At 40.9% G+C, this 24882-nt stretch overlaps 2 protein-coding genes and 1 long non-coding RNA gene across 5 annotated transcripts in view; 2 read left to right on the top strand and 1 right to left on the bottom strand.

Annotated features, from left to right (window-relative positions):
• Positions 1 to 3104, top strand: part of dapk2a (death-associated protein kinase 2a) — a 127782-nt gene extending 124678 nt beyond the window's left edge. For all 3 annotated transcript variants that reach the window (XM_077623526.1, XM_077623534.1, XM_077623518.1), the window contains 5 exons: positions 718 to 847; positions 988 to 1063; positions 1154 to 1306; positions 1392 to 1437; positions 1545 to 3104. In XM_077623526.1, the coding sequence (XP_077479652.1) occupies positions 718 to 847; positions 988 to 1063; positions 1154 to 1306; positions 1392 to 1437; positions 1545 to 2195 (1056 nt within the window). In that variant the 3' untranslated portion in view covers positions 2196 to 3104. The remainder of the gene's footprint in view (positions 1 to 717; positions 848 to 987; positions 1064 to 1153; positions 1307 to 1391; positions 1438 to 1544) is intronic.
• A 532-nt stretch (positions 3105 to 3636) lies between these two features.
• LOC144064407 (uncharacterized) lies at positions 3637 to 7997 on the top strand. Its single transcript, XR_013296787.1, has 2 exons — positions 3637 to 4686; positions 5901 to 7997. It is a non-coding gene; the product is annotated as an uncharacterized LOC144064407 (long non-coding RNA).
• Positions 7159 to 18130, bottom strand: LOC144064401 (clusterin-associated protein 1-like). The gene is made up of 12 exons (XM_077586925.1): positions 17688 to 18130; positions 17152 to 17263; positions 16891 to 16975; positions 16635 to 16814; positions 11434 to 11529; positions 11280 to 11363; positions 11065 to 11198; positions 10743 to 10881; positions 9545 to 9611; positions 9367 to 9465; positions 8494 to 8531; positions 7159 to 7806 (listed from the first exon to the last, which is right to left on the bottom strand). The coding sequence occupies exons 1-12, from the start codon at positions 17707 to 17709 to the stop codon at positions 7660 to 7662; spliced, it is 1203 nt and encodes a 400-aa protein (XP_077443051.1). The 5' UTR covers positions 17710 to 18130; the 3' UTR covers positions 7159 to 7659.
• Between the last annotated feature and the right edge of the window lie 6752 nt (positions 18131 to 24882).

Below are 24882 nucleotides of genomic sequence, written 5' to 3'. Positions count from 1 at the left end.
TCCAAAAAAATGCATAGTAGGCTGATTAGACACTCTAATTTGCCCCTGGGTATGGTGTTCTTGATTTGAATGCCAGGCCCCGCGACCCTAATGAGGATAAAGCGGTTCAGAAAATGATTGAATGAATAATAAAGTCTTGCCACGTCAAAGAAGCAACCATACTCACTGGATCTGAAGATGTCTTCAAGAATTACCTTAAATCCCACAAACATGCCTTTTCAATTCAAGAAATTAGAATTCCCAAATCGCTTAGGTTTTGCAATAAATAAATCCTAAACATAAACATTGAAAGTAGCAGAATTCCACTTACTTTCCTCACGATAAAAGAATTGAATTGGTCGGAAAATAAAAATACTAATAACAAAAAGGCTGCCCGTCACAGTTATGAATGTGAATGGAAAGATATCCAGCAATGACCTGACCCACAGAGAAATGGGATTAAATCTCTGTTTTGCATTTTTGGGGGGGTTATTTTAGAAATAAAAAACTATGGGCTATGGCTTGGTGAAGTCCAATCTATCAAATTCAGTAAAGCACCTCCTGAGTTGATAGTGGCACTTGAAGGCCAGATTTATAATTCCTACATGCCATGCATGCCACACCTCTGCAGTGTGCCATATTGTGTGAAGCAAAACTGTTTTCTAATTCTTGGGCCAACTGCAGAGCTTGTTTTGAACACTTTTTTAACATGACATGAAATAATTTATTTTTCTACAGCCTGAAAACATTATGCTGCTTGATAAGAATATACCAATGCCAAGGATTAAGCTAATTGATTTCGGTCTTGCCCACAAAATTGAAGCTGGAGTGGAATTTAAAAACATCTTTGGAACCCCTGAGTTTGTTGGTAAGACTGTTGCTCTGTGCAGTAGTTTTTACTAGTTTTCTGTTCTACTACTTCAACCAAGAGGGCTTTCAGCCTTCTTCATCAAAATGATATGAATGTCTATCACTGTCAATGGGTTAACCAACGTTATTTTTTTAAAGCACCTGAGATTGTCAATTATGAGCCATTGGGTTTGGAAGCAGATATGTGGAGCATTGGTGTCATAACCTACATCCTGCAAGTGAACCGTGGATAAGCAGTATAATTCAGCATGCAAATTGTTTGCCTCAAACGAAAAGAACTGAATGTCTCCATATTGTCTTCTAGATTGAGTGGTGCTTCTCCATTCCTTGGTGAGACTAAACAGGACACACTGAAGAATATCTCGGCCATCAATTATGAGTTTGATGAGGAGTTCTTCTGCAACACCAGTGAACTGGCCAAAACGTTCATCAGTCTTTTGCTGGAGAAGGACAAAAGGTAAGGCTTTGGTGATTGATGATCTAAACTGGACCTTTTTTTTAGATTTCAAGAGAAAGTGATATTCAGGATTTCTCCATTGCAGGAAAAGACTAACAATTAAAGATGCTCTTAATCACCCTTGGATCAAGGTATGGTGACATATGTTGATGCATATTTTGACTTAGTGTTTAAAGAAGAAAAAAACCTATATGAGGGTCATACTAAACATGAACTCTCTGCTGTTTCACCCTTGAAGTCTAATGAGCACAAGGAGGAAAATAAAGGCCAAGAGCTGCAAAAACGAGAGAGGCGCCAGCTCAAGACCAAACGTCTGAGGGAGTACACAATAAAGTCCCACTCAAGCATGCCACCCAATAACACCTATGTTAACTTTGAACGCTTTGCCCAAGTGGTGGAAGACATTGGTCAAATTGGGCGGTCGTTCCTGAGCTTGACAGCATCCCATGATTCTCTGCAAGAAGATATTGATGTGACAGTTTCTATATACAATGAGAAAGAAGCATGGTACAAGGAGGAGAGTGAAGGATTGCGCCACGAGCTCTCCCAAATCCGTTACGAGTTCCGAAAGGTGGAGTCCATGAAGAGAAACCTCCAGGATGAAATGCAGACTTTTAGCTCCAGTCTCAGTGCGATTAGCAGCCGCTACCAGGAACGGCAGAACCAATTTGATGCACTCAACCAAGAACTCAGCAAAGAGCTGAAATGGGTGCAGGAAGTAATGGGTTCATTTACCACTGAAGGCAGGAGTTACCCCAACGGCAACTTTTCCACTGCCTTCAACAACGAGGTCAACGAAGCTCTGAAAGAAATAATGAACCACTCTTATGGAGGAGAGCTGTTGTCTGGGATAAACCTGGACTTAAATGAAGCTGGGCAACAAAGATAGATTCATATTTTCGAGTTCAATTATTTTTGAATGCACGTATATTAAACATGCAAACTACGTAAGATTGTTAACCCTGGGAAAAAGACATTTATGAATGTCCATTAAATTTTGCGATTGGTTTCATTGCGTGAAACATTTTATACAACATAGTGGCAGCACAATAATTATCAAATCATTGTTACTGTGGCTACTAAGAAATGACTATTAAACTGTTAAAGAAAATTGTTACTACACATTTTGCATACAACTTGCTTAACCCAATATAAAGAATATAGAATAATCTATTTGAATTTGATGCCAGTGGTCGAGTGGTTAACTTGTCAGCCTCACAGTTCTGAGATCGAGGGTTCGATCATAGGTGGGTTCGGACATTCATGTGTGGAGTTTGCATGTGTCTCCCCGTACATGCATGGGTTTTCTACGGGTACTCCAAAACATGCATGACAGGCTGGTTGAAAATTCAATTGCCACTAGGTATGAGTTTGAGCATAAATGGTTATTCGTGTCGACACCCTGAATTGGTGGCCAGTAGATCGCAGGGCGAAAGGAGATGGACAACCATTCATGCACCCACTCAAACCTAGGGGCAATTTAGAGTGTTCAACCAGCCTATTCCCACCTGATGATGATGTAGGCCGTACAATAGTTGTAGGGGTTCACTCGCCTGACTTTGGTGCAGGCAAGCATCGGATCGATTCCTGCTTGGTGGTGATATGATTGGGCTTGTGAATGGTTCTCTGACTCTCTGTTTGCCTTACGCCAGACTAGCGACCAGTCTAGTGTAGTAAGCCTTTCGCCCGAAGTCCGCTGAGATGGGCTCCAGCAATCCCCAAAACCCTTGCGAGGATACGCAGGATGGAAGATGAATTAATGGCTGATATTTTTCTGGTCCTGATAAGCGTTGGATAAGTTACCGGAAGTGGCGCCCTGGTGGAGCGAGTGGTTAGCGCGTCGGCCTCACAGCTCTGGGTCCTGGGTTCAAACCCAGGTCATGTCCATCTGTGTGGAGATGGCATGTTCTCCCCGGGCCTGCGTGGGTTTCCTCCAGGTACTCCGGTTTCCTCCCACATTCTGAAAAACATGCATGGTAGGCTGATTGGACACTCTAAATTAGGTATGGGTGTGAGTATGCATGGTTCTCCGTCTCCTTGTGTCCTGCGATCGGCTGGCCACCGATTCAGGGTCCCCCACCTCTAGCCCAGAGGCAGCTGGGATAGACTCCAGCACCTGGCCTTGTCTATGAAAAATGCCAAAACCCTGAAATGGTGCTGCAGCACAGTGACTAAGATCATACAGTGGTATAAGAGTTCATGTTCCACTTAAAACTGTTCTAAATTGTAAGCCTTAACTTGTGGTGGCCATCACATCACATGCAGAGTGAGGCAGGTGGACTTCAAGTGCACTGTCTTCTGGACTAGTTACATTTACATAGCATATGAATACGTTATCCTCTGCCTTCTAGCCTTCTCTCCATTACACATGATGTACATACACAACTAAAATCACCCCCACCTCAAGTGATACCGTAAAAAATATATTCAATAACTGTCAAGTTTTTGTCTACTTCCTTCAATTTTTTTGCCCCAACTTGAAAAAAGGCCCCGATCTTCTCACAGCAAGAACAACAAATATCTTCCTCCATTTTACAATTTTATTGATGTTTGTTGTGATAGGAAAGGATTAGGTTGAAAACCAGTTGTGTATGATTGGGAACTGAAGGGTATCTCTGGTTCCTTGGTTGCCTGTCTTGTCTTGTGCTTTCAAGGCTGCACTACTGAGTTTATATACGTACTGGCTTATGACCTATGACCTCAGGCAGGAAGTGAGGAGAGTTTGGTCTGATTGGGTTTTTTCTGCCCCCTGTTGGTCTGGAGGGGGGGCAGACGTATCTTCTGCTTAGTTGACTTGACAATGATCCACCCCATCGTAAAAAAAGGTTTAAATAAGCTATATCAAACAATTGGTGTTGAATTGTAATGTTTTATAAGGGGTTATTTTCAGGGTTTTCTTTCGTATTATACATTTGCTTGCAACGACGAATAATGCTATTGCTATTAAGAAATGCTTTGCTCACCCTTAGTTCATTACTATTATTATCATACTTGCTTGGATTGGATTGGATAACTTTATTCATCCTGTATTTGGGAAATTTCATTGTGACAGTAGCAAGAGGGTGAGAATGCAGATACGGGAAAGGCATAGTTACACATAGTTACAAGTTAGACAATACAGTCGCAAAGGCCGCAGAACAACAAAGCAAAAGCACAAAGTACAAAGCAAAGCAAAGTATATGGGATCATTAAGAATCACCAAATCAAATCATTATGACAGAAAAGCAGCAAAAACACAAAACGAGCAAGAGCGGACGGAGCTACCACCACCGGAATATGCAGAGTCACTCTTCCAAGCTTATCTGCACAGTTTCTCAGTAGTCTGGAGCTGAAGAATCAACAGTAGCAGAGTAGAACTCCTCGACTCCGTTTCCGGCCTGGTAAGTGCCGACATGGAATGGTTGGTCTGAAGCGTCGCTTCTTCTCCCGGCATTTTTGTCCAGCTCTGAATTTCCAGCGGCATTGAGGTTTTGCTCCTTCTGCTGCGTATTGTAACAGCTAGTCCCATGTGAATGACAGGTTGAATGGTTCCAAAAAAGAAGTAGCAGGTTAGCCAGGCTAACAGAACAAAGAAAGTTGTAAAAACATTAAGGTATAAAGTACAAAGTAAAGTAAAAAGGAATGTATTAAGAAATATTAAAATGTAATTTAAAAAAAGATAGAAAGGCTGTAAAACATGAAAAAAAATACAAGTGGACACAGCTACTGCCACTGGCTGCCGTGTGATGGTGCCATCTTGAAAAAAAAAACCTACTTGCAACCAAGTACAAGCTTTGCTCCTGGAAGCCTTGGTTAGACTAAACTGTTATGAATTGGCAAGCCGATTAAAAAGGGACCCACAACAACTAAGTGACAAAGGAGTCAATTCACAAAAACTAGAATTTATTGAACAAAAGGAGAACGCTAAAAATGCAAGTATCAAAAGGAGGTAACAAAAACAGCGCAACTGAGGCGGCGAATAAACTAAGAATCAAAAGTACAACAAAACAGCGCGACCGAGTCAGCGAATAAACTAAGGTTTTCAAAGTACAAAAACACAAAATACAAACGGCAAAATCTCGGGGAAGTCACAGCGAAGTGTTGGGCAAGCAGGGGAGTAAGCAGGGGCAAGGCACACTATACTTCGACAATTCGCCAGATGTAGCCAGAGTTCTTAAATACTGGATGCCTCAATCTACTGCAGGTGGGGTGATACCACCCCCGTCTTGTTAGCTTAATCAGCTGCTAAAAAGACACGTCATTGTAAGCAGTAGAACATGACATAAACAAAGAGGAGCCAGAATGCCTTGGAGTGCTGGGTGAATGCGGCCATGAGAACTGCACCTGTGTCATCTGCCCTCCACGGGTGCTCAACAATGTTTCCTAACGCTTCGGTCCTCATTTTTCGTCCTCAACCTTACAGGGCAGGGTCTGAATCCGGGGCCGATAAATGAGACATGGTGCACCCATGTTTTAAGACAGACTGCACCATTGATTCCACGTTTTGACCTATGGTGGTGTGGTGAAAATAAATTATATGACTCCTGTCAAAAAGCAACAGAACTATGTGCCTTGGTTTCACTGCTTTTACAAGTGTCCGTTTTTCCATCTACAGTTGAGCCGATCCATTTGGTGGCTCAGAATTTCAGTGCGGGGCTCTCCCAACGGCGTTGGGCCTCATGGAGGGATGGTGATCCGACTTACATTGATGCAATTGGCAGCCCCAGAGACATACCAGATGAGTATAAATTGGTTAACCAAATTGCAGCAGGTTAATAGTCTATTTTTTTTAGGTTAGTCCATATAAAAATGTGGATAGGATAACATCCATTACAATGACCAAAAAGTTTGAAATTATACGGAACAGGGATTTGTAGCAATGAAGGAACAGCTGGCACCCACCAGACTCATGGCTTTCCAGGACCGCATAACGGTTGCTATAGTCCTGGCGGAGCAAGGGGGCATAAGTGCAAGGTTTGGAGATCAATGTTGCACCTTTATGGGACACTGGTGGGTCCCTAACCAGAGCGGTTAAGGCCTACAGACCCTCAATCTGTAAATGAAGAAGCATGCTGGAATGGATTGCCCGCCTGGGCAGACTGGTGGGATAAGACCTTCGGCAAGTATAACGATTTGACCTTCTCTGTGGTGATCTCAATGGTTGTTTTTGCTACTACTTACGCTCTTTGCTAAACCATAGATAACATAAACACGCTCAGATGTCTCAATTGTGTTTCCACCCCTCCCGACGTTCATGTAATCAGGACCCCCGAATGTAATAAAACAACAGAAAAGACGTGTAAGGTCAGAACGGAGTTGCGAAGCTTTCTCAGCGGTCGTTCTCCTTGCATGTGAAAATTCCAGAAGACTGTCTTGTCCCCTTTATTTGTGTGAATTTGGGAATGTCTAATGGCAAACCTGACAGTTATGCTTTGAGTATACTGAAAAAGGGACATTTGAAAAAGACTAATCACATCTAATATTATAGTGTTATACTAAGTTAAAAAATGTTTTCAATATTTATTTGTTGCACTTTAATGTTTCCCTCAAGTAAAATCATTGAATTTGTGTTATTACCTGATGAAATTATAAACTTATTCATTTATTTTCTGAACTGCTTTATCCTCACTAGGGTCGTGGCGGTGCCGGAGCCAGCTAACTTCAGGCCAGAGGCACTGTACACCCTGAATCAATGGCCAGCCAATTGCAGAGCACGAGTCTACGGACAACCATTCACTCGCACCCATACCTAAGGGCAATTTAGAGTGTCCAATCAGCCCACCATGCATGTTATTGGAACGTGGGAGGAAATCCACACAGGCCCGGGGAGAACATGCAAACTCCACACAGGTGGACTGACCTGGATTTGAACCCAGGACCCCAGAACTGTGAGGCCGATGAACTAACCACTCAAGCCGCTGGGCCACCTAAACTCATTCATTGAACCTGAATATTTTAACTTCATAATATTAACAACTGCATCTTTCATCAAACTCATTTTGTTAACTCAGATAAAAATGTTTAAGTTATAATGTTAAAATTGGATTCAGCTTGTGTATTGTCTATGGAGATTTTAATTGTGCAGTTAATTGACTGTAAACTACATACAGAAAATGTTAAAACCAAAGGTTTACAATACTTGGTTCTGTAATTTCACACTCAATGAGTGAACAGACATCCAAAAGGCTCAACTATTTATATACAACCAATTTAAAAAGTTTTAATAGTACATCTTTCTAATTTCAGTCATATTGTTACCAACAATAAATTTGAAATTGTGAGTGTTTATTAATGTAAATTTTACAACGCTATTAACAGAAAATACTGCCTCTTTTAAGAGTATCCAAAAATAGTCTCTGGTCTAAGGCATCAATTCAAAAGTCATCATCACTCTTATCCAGCAGATGGCTTTTCATGCCTCTCTTGGAATTGCAGGACGCTCTTGCATCTGTTGTCCCAAAAAAGGGATCCACTTCCAGGCCCTCATCTTCATCGTCTTCATCTCTTTCGCTGTCATCCGACTGAAAAGTGGAATTACATATCAGCTAATCTACCTTTCTTTCCTTATGCAAATCACGGAAAGGAATGCTCAGTTCAGTTCAATAAATTAGAAAATATTTACATTCAATTCATTTGAATAATGTACAATGAAACCGTAAAAAAGACGATTTGTAAATATAGTGCCACAATAAAGTATCTGTCCTTTTCTGCATTTCTGTGTTTTTTGCTTCTTTATCACAGAAAAGAGACTTTAGATTATCAAATCGCTTTAATATTAGACGGAGACGACAAATACAAAACACAATCTCTATGAAAACATTAAAGAGTAGAGGGGAAGAGAGATCTATCTGGAAGAAGGGGCTTTATACCTTTTTCATGGCAAAGTAGATGACGGCAGTTAAACCTTTGCTAAATTGTTGAACAATTTTATATTCAAAATATTTAAATTAGATAAACATCGCTATTTAAAGGACTGTTCAGATATCATAGGGTATTTCAGGCGTGAGTTGAAGAAATTATATTTGCATTCAAACTATGTATGGCTACACAATGCAGAAAACCTCAAATAAATATTTTCATCCATCCTATGTCCCATTTCTAAGTTGACTTTAGGGAAGAGGCGTTGTACAGCATGGACTGGACCCCAATAACACACTTGATGTTTTAGCAGTAGGCAATATAGCATTTTGATAATTGTATAAACTTACCTCATCGGTCTCACCACCCATGTTTACAACGGTGGTTCCTATTTTTTCAAAAAGCATAAATAAAGCATAAATGAAATCAATGAAATGGCTCTGGGTTATAGCCTTACGGAAACTTATTGCATTTACCTTAAAAATAAAAAAAGCCCTGCCATTTTTCAAATAAATACATTTTCCGGGGTTGTTTTGAATTTGTTTTTTCGTTGTTTTTCAAATTAACTTATTTTCTGGTGTTGATTTTATATATATATATATATATATATATATATATATATATATATATATATATATATATATATATATATATATATATAAACTGTTTTTCAAATTAATATATATTCTGGGGTTGTTTTTTGATTTTTTTTCTTTGTTTTTCAAATTAATGTATATTCTAGGGTTGTTTTTGAATTATTATTTTTTCTTAGTTTTTCAAATTAATATATATTCTGGGGTTGTTTATTGATTTTTTTTCTTCTATTAAGTGCAATCAAGGTTTAAATTAATTTAAATAATGGAGTTTCCAAAAATAATTAATTAAAAAAAGAACTCAAAATAAATTAATTTGAAAAACAAAGAAAAAATAATAATTCAAAAAACAACTCCAGAAAATAAATTCATTTGAAAAATGGAGTTTTCAAAAAATAATTACTAATTCAAAAACAACCCCAAAAATAAATTAATTTGAAAGGGCTTTTTTTTAAGGTGAATGCAATAAGCTTCCGTAATAGGCTGTTCCTGATTAACAAAGCATGAACAAATACAGTAAGGAAGTTCGAGGTCATAATCTGTGTTAAGAGTATATGCCATGTCTGACTTTTATTTATACTTAGATGACTCAAAATGTGTCAGAGTACAAAAAAATGGTTACTAATTTACCTGCCACAATGTTGTTTAGAGGGAGCCTTGGATTCGAAGTTTGACACTCATTAACATCTCCATTCAGGGTTTTATCTTCAAATGCTTCGTTGTCATTAACTGCAATAGACACAAAAACACTATTGATAAATTGAGATTACAAGTTCTAAAGTAGGATTTCTTTGTGTGTTTGTCTCACGTGAACTCCGTGAATCCCCCAAATTCTCATTTAGTTGCTGCATCATTCTCTTTCGATTGTTTTCCTCCTGCAGGTTTAAATACCAAGTGAGCAGAGATTTTTTTGTGTTTCAATTTAAAGGGAAAGTCTTTTTGCTAACATGCTAATCAATAATTAATCGTAGACATGCCTGTTTTTCTTGCCTTAAGCACATAAAATAATGTAACCAACAATTAAAAACATTTTAAAAATATGAATGAATGTGAAGAATATGTATGGGTAGATAAGAGCCCCAGAGTGAAAGAAAATAAGAAAATAATTAAGTCATGAGATCAAGACAGTAAACTGACAGCTGACCCAACAACATGAGAATATAACTCAGTGGTCCCCAAACTATTCCAGAAAGTGAATGGGTGCGGGTTTTCGTTCCAACCTGTAAGAGGAAACCTTTCCACCAATCTGGTATCCTAGAATTGCAATAAGAGGATTGCAGTCAGGTGCTTCTTTTTTCAGCAGAAACCTCATTGGTTAAACTGTTTGTGTTGAATCAGTTGGAACAAAAACCTGCACCCACAGCAGCCCTCGAGGATCGGTTTGGAGACCTCTGATATAACTGATGGACATAACGTTCTGAGATGATATTGTGCCCAGTCAGCCAGACGCGCCCACTCCCAGCTGACATTGACAGAAGATAATCAGCGTTGCCCTAACCACAAAAATGCACAAACTATTTGCCCATTAAAATGCCTCCTAAGACCAACCGTATGTATACATGTGCATCTGTGTATGTATATGTATATTTATATATATATATATATATATATATATATATATGTATATATATATTTATATATATATGTATGTATGTGTATGTATATATATATATATATATATATATATATATATATATATAATATTTCAGAAACACACTTATTTATTTATGTATTTATTAACTTATTTATTACCTATTTATGTCTAAAATGTATTTTCCTGTGTCTGTATTCTCACCCTCTTGCTACTGCGACAGTGAAATTTCCTGAATACTGGATGAATAAAGTTATCTAATCTAATCTAATTACAAGACTGATGCCTCACTCAGGTTGGGGCTGTTTTAGACACTTTATGAGCATGACAGTCACATCATTATTGATACTGTATACTTTGTACAGATGAAATAAAAATGTAATCAAAAACAAAAATCACTTTTATATTCATTTACCTCAAACATCTTCTCCTGTTTGGTTTGTTTTTCTTGCTGCCACTCAAGGAAATAGAGGTTTGCAAAGTTTTCCACTTGCAACTTATATTGTTCCTCCAGCTTCTCCTCAATCTTTTCATATTCATCCATAAACAATGGTCTGAGATGGGAATATAAAATAAATAAATTCTGGATATCATGACACTATTTCACTAAATGGGTATTCTTTTAATCCACAAATTGCGGTTGAATTTTTCTATGACTCGCAAAAACCTCACTAAAATGTCTTAATTGTCATTATAAGGAATCTGTTCTCTATTTTGTTTTTGGTAACAAAAAATACCTGACACTTTGCAACGTTTGGAGTCTCCTCTGATTCATTTCCAACTGCAATTGTTTCTTTTCCTTCTTCGCATCCAGACTGGCAACATCAGAAACAACATTCTTCATCATAACTTTAGTCTTCTCCACACTTTCCTTCATATGCGACAAAGAGTCAATGCTGCACAAAATGAAAGAAATGATTGTCAAAAGAAAACCTTTTTAAGAGATACAGACCAAGACTTCCTTGATGGCATGTCTCAAAGCTTTTTCTGTCTCACTGATTTCCAGAGGTCTTGCTATGGCAGCAGTTCTCAATTTCTTAAGAAAGACAAAAATATACTTATGTTGCACTGGGAATTCAAGACATTTGGTCAGCAAATAGTCTCACCCTGAGGTCCACCTCCTTTCCTAACAAATCATAAAGAGATGCTCCCTTTGACGTGGCCTCCGACGCCAGCTGCCGAGCCGCTTTCAAATCTGAAATCTTTAATACAGCAGAAAAATAATGTCATCTAACCATCTAAAGTATTTCAACATTGCAAGTTCTCCCAGAGAGAATGAAGAATTGGACGCCTATGGCAGTCAATGGCAGCAGCCGATGTGTTAAATGAATGCTCTTATTTCTCCCAGAGAGAATGAAGGTTGCTAGAATTTGTAAGTTTTACTGCTTCAATAAAAACACCACCTGTTAATGTGCTTTGTCTTCTTTTTAATAAATTGACAGTAGATGGCAGCAGCCGATCATTTGGGCGACCAAACCGCGACCAAAAGACCGGCGACCAAAAAGATCGGCGACCAAACTTCCGGGCGACGAAAAGACCGGCGACCAATCGACCGTGTACCATCCTTTCAGCAACAGCTAATTCTTTCTTACCACCAGCTAATCCTTTCCTATCACCAAAAACTTCAATAAAATTGTAAAATGGAAGGATTTGAGTTGTTCTTGCTGTGAGAAGATCGGGGCCCTTTTTCAAGTTTGGGGCAAAAATTTGAAGGAAGTAAAGAATAACTTGACAGTTCCAAGCCTCAAGCAGAGCCAAGCCTCAAACAGAGCCAAGCCTCAAGCAGAGCCAAGCCTCAAGCAGAGCCAAGCCTCAAGCAGAGCCAAGCCTCAAGCAGAGCCAAGCCTCAAGCAGAGCCAAGCCTCAAGCAGAGCCAAGCCTCAAGCAGAGCCATGCCTCAAGCAGAGCCAAGCCTCAAGCAAAAGCCTCAAGCAGAGCCAAGCCTCAAGCAAAAGCCTCAAGCAGAGCCAAGCCTCAAGCAAAAGCCTCAAGCAGAGACAAGCAAAAGCCTCAAGCAGAGCCAAGCCTCAAGCAGAGACAAGCCTCAAGCAGAGCCAGGCAAAAGCCTCAAGCAGAACCAAGCCTCAAGCCAAAGCCTCAAGCAGAGCCAAGCCTCAAGCAAAAGCCTTAAGCAGAGCCAAGCCTCAAGTAAAAGCCTCAAGCAGAGCCAAGCCTCAAGTAAAAGCCTCAAGCAGAGCCAAGCCTCAAGTAAAAGCCTCAAGCAAAAGCCTCAAGCAAAAGCCTCAAGCAGAGCCAAGCCTCAAGCAAAAGCCTCAAGCAGAGCCAAGCCTCAAGCAAAAGCCTCAAGCAGAGCCAAGCCTCAAGCAGAGCCAAGCCTCAAGTAAAAGCCTCAAGCAGAGCCAAGCCTCAAGCAAAAGCCTCAAGCAAGAGCCAAGCCTCAAGCAAGAGCCAAGCCTCAAGCAAGAGCCAAGCCTCAAGCAAGAGCCAAGCCTCAAGCAAGAGCCAAGCCTCAAGCAAGAGCCTCGAGAGAAAAAGCCGAGAGCAAAAGCCTCGAGAGCAAAAGCCTCAAGAGCAAAAGCCTCGAGAGCAAAAGCCTCGAGAGCAAAATCCACAAGAGCAAAAGCCCGAGAGCAAAAGCCCCGAGAGCAAAAGCCCCGAGAGCAAAAGCCCCGAGAGCAAAAGCCCCGAGAGCAAAAGCCCCGAGAGCAAAAGCCCCGAGAGCAAAAGCCCCGAGAGCAAAAGCCCCGAGAGCAAAAGCCTCGAGAGCAAAAGCCAAGAGAGCAAAAGCCAAGAGAGCAAAAGCCAAGAGACGAGCAGAGAGCAACAGCCTCGAGAGCAAAAGCCAAGAGCCGAGCATCAAGAGCAAAAGCCCCAAGAGCAAAAGCCCCGAGAGCAAAAGCCCCGAGAGCAAAAGCCCCGAGAGCAAAAGCCTCGAGAGCAAAAGCCTCGAGAGCAAAAGCCCAGAGAGCAAAAGCCCGAGAGCAAAAGCCTCGAGAGCAAAAGCCCCAAGAGCAAAAGCCTCGAGAGCAAAAGCCAAGAGAGCAAAAGCCTCGAGAGCAAAAGCCAAGAGAGCAAAAGCCTCGAGAGCAAAAGCCAAGAGCCGAGCATCAAGAGCAAAAGCTACGAGAGCAAAAGCCCCGAGAGCAAAAGCCTCGAGAGCAAAAGCCCAGAGAGCAAAAGCACGAGAGCAAAAGCCTCGAGAGCAAAAGCCCAGAGAGCAAAAGCCTCGAGAGCAAAAGCGCCGAGAGCAAAAGCCTCGAGAGCAAAAGCCCCGAGAGCAAAAGCCCCGAGAGCAAAAGCCTCGAGAGCAAAAGCCAAGAGAGCAAAAGCCAAGAGAGCAAAAGCCAAGAGACGAGCAGAGAGCAACAGCCTCGAGAGCAAAAGCCAAGAGCCGAGCATCAAGAGCAAAAGCCCCAAGAGCAAAAGCCCCGAGAGCAAAAGCCCCGAGAGCAAAAGCCCCGAGAGCAAAAGCCTCGAGAGCAAAAGCCTCGAGAGCAAAAGCCCAGAGAGCAAAAGCCCGAGAGCAAAAGCCTCGAGAGCAAAAGCCCCAAGAGCAAAAGCCTCGAGAGCAAAAGCCAAGAGAGCAAAAGCCTCGAGAGCAAAAGCCAAGAGAGCAAAAGCCTCGAGAGCAAAAGCCAAGAGCCGAGCATCAAGAGCAAAAGCTACGAGAGCAAAAGCCCCGAGAGCAAAAGCCCCGAGAGCAAAAGCCCAGAGAGCAAAAGCACGAGAGCAAAAGCCTCGAGAGCAAAAGCCCAGAGAGCAAAAGCCTCGAGAGCAAAAGCGCCGAGAGCAAAAGCCTCGAGAGCAAAAGCCAAGAGAGCAAAAGCCTCGAGAGCAAAAGCCTCGAGAGCAAAAGCCAAGAGCCGAGCATCAAGAGCAAAAGCCTCGAGAGCAAAAGCCTTGAGAGCAAAAGCCTCAGAGCAAAAGCCAAGAGCCGAGCATCGAGAGCAAAAGCCAAGAGCCGAGCATCGAGAGCAAAAGCCAAGAGACGAGCATCGAGAGCAAAAGCCAAGAGCCGAGCATCGAGAGCAAACGCCAAGAGCCGAGCATCGAGAGCAAACGCCAAGAGCCGAGTATGGAGAGCAAATGCCAAGAGCCGAGCATCGAGAGCAAACGCCAAGAGCCGAGCATCGAGAACAAACGCCAAGAGCCGAGCATCGAGAGCAAACGCCAAGAGCCGAGCATCGAGAGCAAACGCCAAGAGCCGAGCATCGAGAGCATGTTTACCCACCTAAAAGAGGAGTGTAGAATCCTGGAGGAAGATTCTTATGTTGATGATGTGCTTACCTCTCATAACGACTTGGAGAAACTGGATGAATGCACCAGAAGAGTCGAAGAGATCCTGAAAGCAGGCGGCTTCTTCCTCAGACCCTGGCTCCGATCAGGTCAAAGTGGGAGGGAGATACTCACATCAGGAGTATCATCCAGCAACGTACTCATTCCGCCAAATCAAGGAAGAGAAGATGACAAAGCTCTTGGAGTCGGCTACCTTGTTGAAAGTGACAAACTGTACCCAATGATCTTAGTTAACTTCTCAAAGAGAAGAAAGAAAATGAGTGGGTCAAAACCTCCTGGAAGAAGAGGCCTTGTCAACCCCGCCAAACAGAAGGGTGCCATTCTGGTCAGGAAAGCTTTCCAAGAAGCTGGAACCAGCAGAGTTGGAGAAATTCAGAAGACCACGTCCGCTGACGACTGGTGGTGGATCCATGGAGAAATTAATGTAGCAGACATACTAATAAGAGGAGCCGCCCCGGAGTACCTCAGAGAGGGCTCCGCGTGGCAAGATGGCCCTAAATTCTTAAGGCTGCCCATAGAAGAGTGGCCAAAGAAGTCGGCCAAAGAAGTCGCTGCCTATGCCAGGGAAGGAGTTCATAAACTCCAAAGAAAATCCTTCGCAGTAGTACAGACAAGATCACAGACGAAGAGAAGTATGAGCAATGCACCATCTGCCGGAACAAGTAATCCGACCCATGCCACAAATGGGAGAGATCGGAGTATACCACGATACGCTGTAAGCGGAGGTGAGCCCCGTGCCCGAAGACCTCCAGCTGGATCTGCTGTGAAAAAATGATCAGGGTCATAGCCTGGGTATGGAGAGCTGCAACAAAATGGAAGAGTATTGGAAAAAAACCTACAAAATCCCTTCCACAATTCTACATAGAGATGTACGACGCATCATTGTCCTGATACCTGTGGAAGAACAACTATGAACCAACGAACCAACAAAGAAACCTCTCTGGGTTCAAGAACTGAGATGCCAAGTGGGAGGTGTCAAGTCAACTATGCAGAAGATACGTCTGCCCCCCCTCCAGACCAACAGGTGGCAGAAAAAACCCAATAAGACCAAACTCTCCTCACTTCCTGCCTGAGGTCATAGGTCATAAGCCAGTATATCAGCTCAGTAGTCCAGCCTTGAAAGACAAGAGAGGCAACCAAGGAACCAGAGATACCCTTCAAGCCCGATCATACGCAACTGGTTTTCAACCTAATCCTTTCAGCAACAGCTAATTCTTTCTTACCAACAGCTAATCCTTTCCTATCACCAAAAACTTCAATAAAATTGTAAAATGGAAGGATTTGAGTTGTTCTTGCTGTGAGAAGATCGGGGCCCTTTTTCAAGTTTGGGCAAAAATTTGAAGGAAGCAAAGAATAACTTGACAATGGCGTTTCATCTTTGCACCTTGCAGTTTCGAGCACGTCAAGTCAGTTTTGTGCGCATATAAGCCGTACCCTTGATTCAGTCATAATTTTTTTGAGCGACAAATATGGCGTACATGCGAGAAAATACGGTATGTCACAGGCTATGATGCAAATCTTCATTGACAGAAATGTTATAGTTATTTTATATTTATTTTTAACATTCTTATCGCATTGAAATAGGTTAAGAATGTTTGTTTCATGTTTGTCCTCCTACAGAAACCATTTTAAAACAAAAATATATTTCCTCCATTTTCAAACGTTTATGAAAAGGGTCCAGGGAGCCACTAGGAAGTGACTATGCTAGAGTGACATTTTATTTTAACCTTTTTTTAGTCATAAGTCCCCAAATCCATAGCAGTACTGTGACATCTTTATGATATTGTCACTTAATAAGCAGGGAAAAAAGAAAAACACAATTTAGTTTAGATTAGATGGCTGGCAAATGAAGTGGGAATTGTATTTGAAGTTAATTTAAAAAGAAAGTGATTGAACAGTGACCCCCTCCCTGCCACCACAAAAAAAGTGTAATTTCTAATCGTACAACATCAGGTGAAATTTAGAGGTTCCATTCTGGTGTGTGTGCTTGTCTCCATATTTGAAGACCTGACAGCCACTCATACCCCCTTGAAACCATAAATCTTCTCACTCTAGAGCCCAGCTCAAACTTGAACTTGGTGTTGTCCTCTTCCATTCTGTCACCTAGGGTCATCTGCTTCGTCTTCATTGCATTGTACAGCACCGAAGTGATCTTTAACATCTCCTTAACTGCATAACCGTCAGCCTGGTAAAGACGCTTGGTGTTCATTTTGATTTGAGCTTTAGAAGCCTGTCAGATGAAAAGATGCACATTCTTTGCATATAGAAAATGGGTTAACAGGTTTGCTTTAAAATGACGTTGTTACCATGAACTGAGCCACAGTCTTGATGAGAAATATTCTGTCTGATTCTGTATTCATGTCAATTGGAATTTCCATCTGCGGTTCATAACTGTGCAGAGAAGATAAGGGAGTTTCATTTGATAACACACACAATAATGTCATTATCTGAATACCAAAAAATGAGTACAGTAGATATCACTTTGACACAACCAGGATGTTGTTATTTAAATGTAGTATATATAATATAAGTATATATACTTACTTATTTTTTTGTTTTCAACGTACCATTTGACAAGCCATATTAGGATTTCTGCCACCAGTGTGAAGTTGGGTGTTCTGAAGTTTTCCACAGATATCAGCCGAGGAAAGCCCAACGCTCTCATCATTTCTGTGAAATCTATAAAAGGAGAAACTATTTCAGCAGGAAAAAATAAATAATATAAACACCTTAGTGGTGGGGCAGTCCCGGCAGCTGAGTGGTTAGCGCGTCGGCCTCACGGTGGGGTATCCTGGGTTCAAATACAGGTCGTTCCACCTGTGTGGACTTTGCATGTTCCCCTGGGCCTGCATGGGTTTTCTCTGGGTGCTCTGGTTTCCTCCCACATTCCAAAGACATGCATTGTAGGCTGATTGGACACTGAGTGCGAGTATGAATGTTTTTTTGTCTTCTTGTGCCCTGCGATTGGCTGGCCACCAATTCATGGTGTCTCCCGCATCTGGCCCGAAGTCAGCTGGGATAGGCTCCAGCACCCCCCGCGACCCTAGTGAGGATAAAGCGCTTCAGAAAATGAGATGAGATGAGACCTTAGTGGTGTACTTACTTTGTAGGTCCCTGAAAGACATCCTTCGAACTGCGTGGTCATTAACAAGAAGCTTTAGTTTATGTACACATTCAATTTCTAAGACGCTGTTCACCCTAAATTTGACTTTGTAAGTCAAGGTGTTTTCTGTTCAATTGCTGTGAAAACGCTACCTGTATATACATAAACTTAATTTGAGAGCTGAGGTCCACTCGCGTTGCATTACAGTTTCATGAATAAAGGGGACAAATACGCGTCCCGCTATACGTCACCATTGTTATGCAGTCTGTTGTCATCGATCGAAACAATAAAACGAACAAGCAAATGCACTTCAATTCGACAGTAAATTTGCTTTTATATTTTTGTTAATTGTTTCAAAGTGATTTTTTAAGTGGGCAGAAACGTCAGTGATACGTATTTATATTATACTCAATTGCGCGATCGGTGATGACATCTCCAGCTAAAAACAACAATTTTCAATGTTAGGACACGCAATTTAACCAACTCCGTGCCAGTCAACCTTCTGCTATGTGTGGACGTCTTTGCATCCCCCTTGCAACTTTCAGCAACTGCCACTAGAGGTCATTAAAACAACAATTACGCCCATGATTTGTCTGTCAGAGGTTAGAATATTTAAATATATATATATATATATATATATATATATATATATATATATATATATATATATATATATATATATATATATATATATATATATATCAGTGGCGGTCCGTGCATTTTCTCGTAGCGCCTTCAACGAATCAATCCAACCCTCAAAAACTATTTGATGGCTATAAAACCTCGACTGCAGCTACAGCTGCCACATAAAAAAAAATCAATAAATCAATGCACAAAAATGGGGTAAAGTCCACTTCCTAGCAGCATTTAATGATTAAATACAAATACTGGAGCTTTTCAGACATTACAACCGGGCCAGGGGGGTGATTTTCACGGGAAAAGACAGCGATGAACGTCAATGGCGTACCGGCAAACATTGCCCGAAAATGGGGTAGAATCCAGCCGGAAACAGCATTTGTTGATTAAATACAAATACTGGGGCTTTTTAGACATCAGAACTGGGCCCGGAGTATCATTTCCCCAGTAAAAAGACAGCGATGAAGGTCGATACGTCCATATACGTCCATACACGAAATGGCAAAAATTGCACTAAAATGGGGTAAAATCCACTTCCTAGCAGCATTTATTGATTAAATACAAATACTGGAGCTTTTCAGACATTACAACCGGGCCAGGGAGGTGATTTCCCCGGGTAAAGACAGCAATGGACGTCAATGGCGAAACAGCAAAAATTGCACTAAAATGGGGTAAAATCCACTTCCTAGCAGCATTTAGTGATTAAATACAAACACTGGAGCTTTTCAGATATCAGAACTTGGCCCATGATTGAAATACTATTTAGGAATATAGCCATATTTTACTCACCAAAAATCATTTTTAGCTGTACACAATATCCATCCTCCTTTCTTTCTTCCTTCTTTCCTATCGCCATCGAAGCTAATGCTGAAAGTCGAGCCTGTCCTGTCATATTTCTGACATAGTCGCCTTGAAAATGGCTTTAAATCAACACAACAATATACTATTTGCTTGTGCAGCTCGCTACAAATAGTTTGGTAGCTCTGGCTAATGACTAGCCTCATAGTTGGTGAAAGCGATGACGTATCCATCCGCCTGCAACACGGCAATGACGTATCCCTACGCCCGCGACAATACATTGTGGTGTTGCCAACTCGAAATCTGATTGGTTAAAGCAACAGTCTTATCGACGCTTGTTGAATGCAGCAGAGCCCGCAGAACTGATTGTGAAGGCTTTGAGGGAGATTTCTGACCCTGGCAACAAATAATGGCTGAATTGTGATTGGTTAAATGCTTCAATATGAAAACACACACCTGGAAGCAGTGCAACCAGGGGGAAAAGCAATGAAAGGAAGCTGTTGGAATAATGATTAATACCCTTAAATCATTATTAGTAATATTTAATTAAAATTGGAAGACATCTTTCACATATCTGGTTACAACTTGCAAGGAGCCACACTCATAACGCGCCTTCGTTCCTGAGCATTTCTGACGTGCAGTCTCCTCTTCACTGTATTTAGTCGCACATAACTGAAAACATTTCAATGTAATCTGATTCAAAACAATTGCCATTATTAGATTGAAACCAAAACACCTGCGTAAGAATTTGCAGTATAAGCATAAGAATTTCTTTATAAGGTAAACTGCCGGCGTCCCAGACAAAACAATTTATGAGTCCTTCGTAGATCATTGCGAACTTGCATCTGGGTGTCTGGGTTGCGAGGTCTATCTCCCAGTAACAGTCCTTGGAGGGTGAGGTGTTATGTCAACAAGCCGGAGCCAGCAGGATGACCTCGAGTTTGTCCCAGTCTCAAATTAAAGACACTCTTATACAAAAGTAATTAAAATGCATACATCTATAATATCATCATATCCTTATTACTTATTAAAAATGCTTACAAAACATATAGAAACATCCCATAATAAATCCAACAGAGTCCTTCGTAGATCTTCATTGCGAACTTGCATCTGGGTGTCTGGGTTGCTCCCAGTAAACAGTCCTTGGAGCGTCAACAAGCTGGAGCCAGCCGTCCTGGAGGGTGACCTCGAGTTTGCCCCAGTCTTAAATTAAAGACACTCTTATACAAAACGAATTAAAATGCATACATCTATAATATCATCATAGCCTTATTACTTATTAAAATGCTTACAAAACATATAGAAACATCCCATAATAAATCCAACATTTCCCCCCTTTTTATTATATGTTTTTTTATTCATTTTATGGCAAATCCAAGAAGAGAAGGATATCTCCGTTGGCTGCTTTAATTTTACCCGCTTAGGCCCTACTCGTTCGGCTGGTCTGAAAAGCAAAAAAACAAAATCATTTTCGCCCAATTCATTCTCGGAATTACCATGCTCCTGGAATTCACTGCTCCCCTCAGTACGTTTCATCAACAGAGGATATAATTCATGCAATTTAGAATTTGCAGGGGCAATCGCAGTGGTTATAAGTCGGCTTATCAAGGATCTTAAGCAGGGAATAACACAACACCCACATAATGTCAAAATCGTAGCAAAAATGGCTACGGAAAATGCCACAGATTAGGCCAAATCATTATTAGTACGAAGACCTTATCCCACAAATCTGTCAAGCGGATAATTCTACTCCAGGATGCTTTTTCATCTTGCGGTTTAGGGTCTGCAGGCCATCGTAGGGGACGTGTTGTTGAGTGCAACATCTTCAAACATTGCATACGCCCCCTGCTCCTTCAAGAAGCATTTCAACCGCTGCACCATCCTGGAACGCCATCAGACTAGTGGCTGCCAGTTGTTCTTTTATTGCCACAAATCCCAGTTCAGTATAATTTCCAAGGTTTTGGACATTGTAATGCAGGTAATTTATCACATTTTTGTTTTGGGGTACTTAAAAGAAAAATAGACTCCCAACCTGCTGCGACCTGATTAGCCAACTTATACTCATTTGGTACGCCCCGGGGATGCCAATCGCATCAATGTGTGTTGGATCTCCCTCTCTCCATACCGATCGACGCCGTCGGGAGGGACCCACCATCATACTGGATTTCAGCCAATTGTATCTCCTCCACTGTAGATGGAAAAACAGACACTGGTAAAAGCAGTGACCCCAAGGCACAAAGTCCTGCCGCGTTTTAGCAGGAGTCGTATAATTTATTTCCACCCCACCACCATCATAGGTCAGAACATGGTATCGGGGTGTAGTCGGTTTTAGGACGTGGGCACACCACGTCTCATTTATCGCCTCCAGCTTCAGACCATGCCCTGTAAGGTTTAAGCAGGTAAAATGATCAAACACAACATGTGTTGAAAAGTTAGCTTTGTCCTTTGCTCTTGGAACAGGGTATACATTATTTCAATTCTCACACTTTGGCTTACATCTTCTCCTTTACACAATCAGGGGTAATTTGCGTGGGTACTACTCTTAAGAGAGGTCGGCCCCATACAGGTTATACAGGTTTGATTTATAATAGCAGCATTTTCCATCAACAATAACCAATTATTTCTTACCGCCTCCCGTTAGGGAACTCCCTGTTGTGGAAATGAATTCATCATCTCTGGTCATCTCAGATTTTAATTTTACTATGGCGGATCCGGGTGTTTCCAGCTCTGACAATTTTCTTACCGTCTCCATAGACATGGTCATTGTTGTTGAGACACAAATGTAGAATTTTGTAAAAAGGGTCTTCCCCACCTGCCCATGGACTTAGGAAAAACATCAGACAAGGATCCACAAGTTAATTTGTCAGTCTGAATAATGATTTGTAATGCCCCCACCGTATGGGTTAATTTTATCAAAGGCCTGATGGTTTTTTCATATGTCATCCAAGCTTGCCAATCTGGACCAGTTTCTGCAACAAGGTTTCCCCAATCTGTTTTAGGACTGTTATGTACCACACATATTCTCTATAAAATCCATATGTATCCTTTGAAATGGATATGTAGCTTTTGTAGGGGGAATCGCCCGTGTTTTGGCTATATATCTGCATATAGATTGAATCTATATCCTCCCCCTTTTTGGGGCATGAAATCCCCCATGACTCAAAATGGCAGCCCTCCTAGATTAGTCTTTTGTTTTTGTTTAGACCCCAGGTTCCCAAATTTCCCATTGCGGAAATCAAAAAAAATCATTTGGCGAAATTCTTCTCTTTTTGTTTCTGTCCTACTCTGCCACCGCCGTTAAGAAATCTTCCACCTTGATATTAGAATATTGATATATCTTGGTGGCTAGCCAATTAAAACACAAAAGACAGACACTCATCCAGGCTCGCACTCATAATCAAGGAATTTAGAGTGCTCCCCAATCATCCATAATTTTGGTTTGTTGGAGTAAAACTGGAGTACCCGGAGAAAACCTACGATGTTTTTTTGAAGAAACTAGGTAATTAAAGTATTAGATTCACGTGCCACATATCTATAAATAGAAATTTGTTCAATTGCCACCGCCCCTTACCCCAGTCAGTCAGCATGTGGACTGCCATGCGAGTGGCTGTGATTAACTATCTATTCGCCAATAATGCAATAACGGAAAAGTTGTGACACATTGAAACACACACACACCCTTTAAGTATTTTAACCGTTTCTAAAAACTTTACCTCCATGTTCTGCATTAAGTTACACCCCCTTTCAATGCTATCGAATTTTGCCCATTCTAGTCAACCCATCTACTTAAAGCATTTCTCAAAGGTTGATATTTTATAATTTGGAGATGTTATCTTTTAAACATAGACATTATTTCATCACTTGTTTCACACCATGAAAGGCCCCACCAGAATTTGTTGTAGATATTCCCCTTTATCTAAGCTCGTTATTGCCAATCGGTATCACCGTAACATTTAGGTGTATTAACCCCATAATTGCAATGCAGTACGTTTTGGCTAAATTCTTAATTTGTATGCCCCTAAAGCAATAGACAGTAACGTCCTAATAGTCATCAATATGACCTGTACCAAAGCATATTTCCCCCTTCAGGCCAAACAGGGAATGTCTTTTGTTCACTTAAAAACACTCCATGTTTCTTCTAGGGAAACTATGCCTATCCTAAATCAATTATCTTATCTACCCCAGCCAGGTTCAATTTACCTAATAATTTGGACAAATGCCATGAATTTTCTCATGCCATTTCTGCTGATCTTTTTAACAACCAAATAACTCTTAATACCTAAGACATAATTTGCAAATCACCTCATGCTATGTTTACTTAAGATAAGAGCTACTTCCTATAGCTCTCTGTTACCACAATAAAAATCTACAATAATTAAATTATAGAAATCAACCTTTTACCAGGCATTTCCTAATTACAATTTTCAATGTTTAATAAAGGACCCACAAATTGTCACCAATATGCCATAATATTGTAAAAAAAATCCATTCATTTTTCTTTAACCAGCCAATCTCCTATATTAAAGTATTTTGAACAATTCAACCATTCAAAAACAGTATTAATATCGTTTTATCCTCCAAAAACTAGCTCTCTTTAATTAAGAGCCCTTTGAAATCCACAAATTCGTCAAAAAATGGCTATCTTGCTCTATTCCCAATTCCAAAGCTTTTACCAAATCAATCTTTGCTAAACAGATTTTCTATCACCTCGAAAGACATTCCTGATTAAATCCAAAAAATAAATGCAAAGGTCATTGCGGAAACCCAGCTTCTTTTATTATGAAATGTTCAACGGAAGCGCGCTCTTAGCCGCTAACTGTGACCTTCATGAATGCTGCGAAGCAGCTTATCAATGTTGACATTCCTAAGCAACCTCTTTTTCTTTCTGCCCACAATGCATCGCCTCCTGTGCACAATTATAACGCTTTTTAGAGAAGACTAAATTAATTCCTCTCCCGATATCCAATTATATCACAATATTTTGCCAAGACCCCATAATAACAATATGCTGCAAGCATAACTATATCATAGCAAAACCCATTTCGGCCCTCAAGTTTGCTTCAGCACCCCCAAGGCCAATTATTGTAATGTCTTCACGGAAGGGGTCCAAAAAAATTTAGTCGCACGTGCGGTCCGCGCGCATACTGAATGCCTAACCCCGTCAAATCAGCCGCCACGCGCTCCACATGTTTCTTCGCATTCAAATCAGCAGCAAAGACAGCCGCACTCCCCCGCAGCCGACGCATTATTTGACCAGTTTAGTGTATGACAAAAAAACGCAGGTTTGGCAACCCCGCTAAACATTTAATTGGTCGTTTTGTATTTCTTTTTGAATGTTAACCAAAACATTCCCGCTAACGGACAGGATAAAATCAAGATAAGCCGCAATAAGCCATTTCATTCCATTAAATTGACAGTACATTTAGGTACTATTAACAAAGTACGTCTAGCTTTTGGAAATACCCATTTTAATTGCCGTTTTAAAACTTTCAGCATCACACAAAAATTCCAATTGAATTCCATTCACAAAAAATGTGATCTCTGGTTTAACCAAATCAAATGCCAGTGTTTTCATTAAATTTAGCTCAACATCCTCACGTTCAAAATCCTCATTCAAATCATTTTGAGCAGGCATGTCTTGTTTTTAGAACAAAACAGCCCATCGCCTCGCTCCTATCAACCAGCCGAGGACCGCTATCATTTACAAAACAGCACGTTTTGCCTTTCCCCGCCTCGTCATCAAAAACAATAATTAGTATCT

This window comes from Stigmatopora argus, chromosome 2, assembly GCF_051989625.1.
Source record: "Stigmatopora argus isolate UIUO_Sarg chromosome 2, RoL_Sarg_1.0, whole genome shotgun sequence".
NCBI lineage: Eukaryota > Metazoa > Chordata > Actinopteri > Syngnathiformes > Syngnathidae > Stigmatopora > Stigmatopora argus.
Note: the sequence above shows the minus strand (reverse complement) of the source record. Positions and strands in the feature narration are given on the sequence as shown.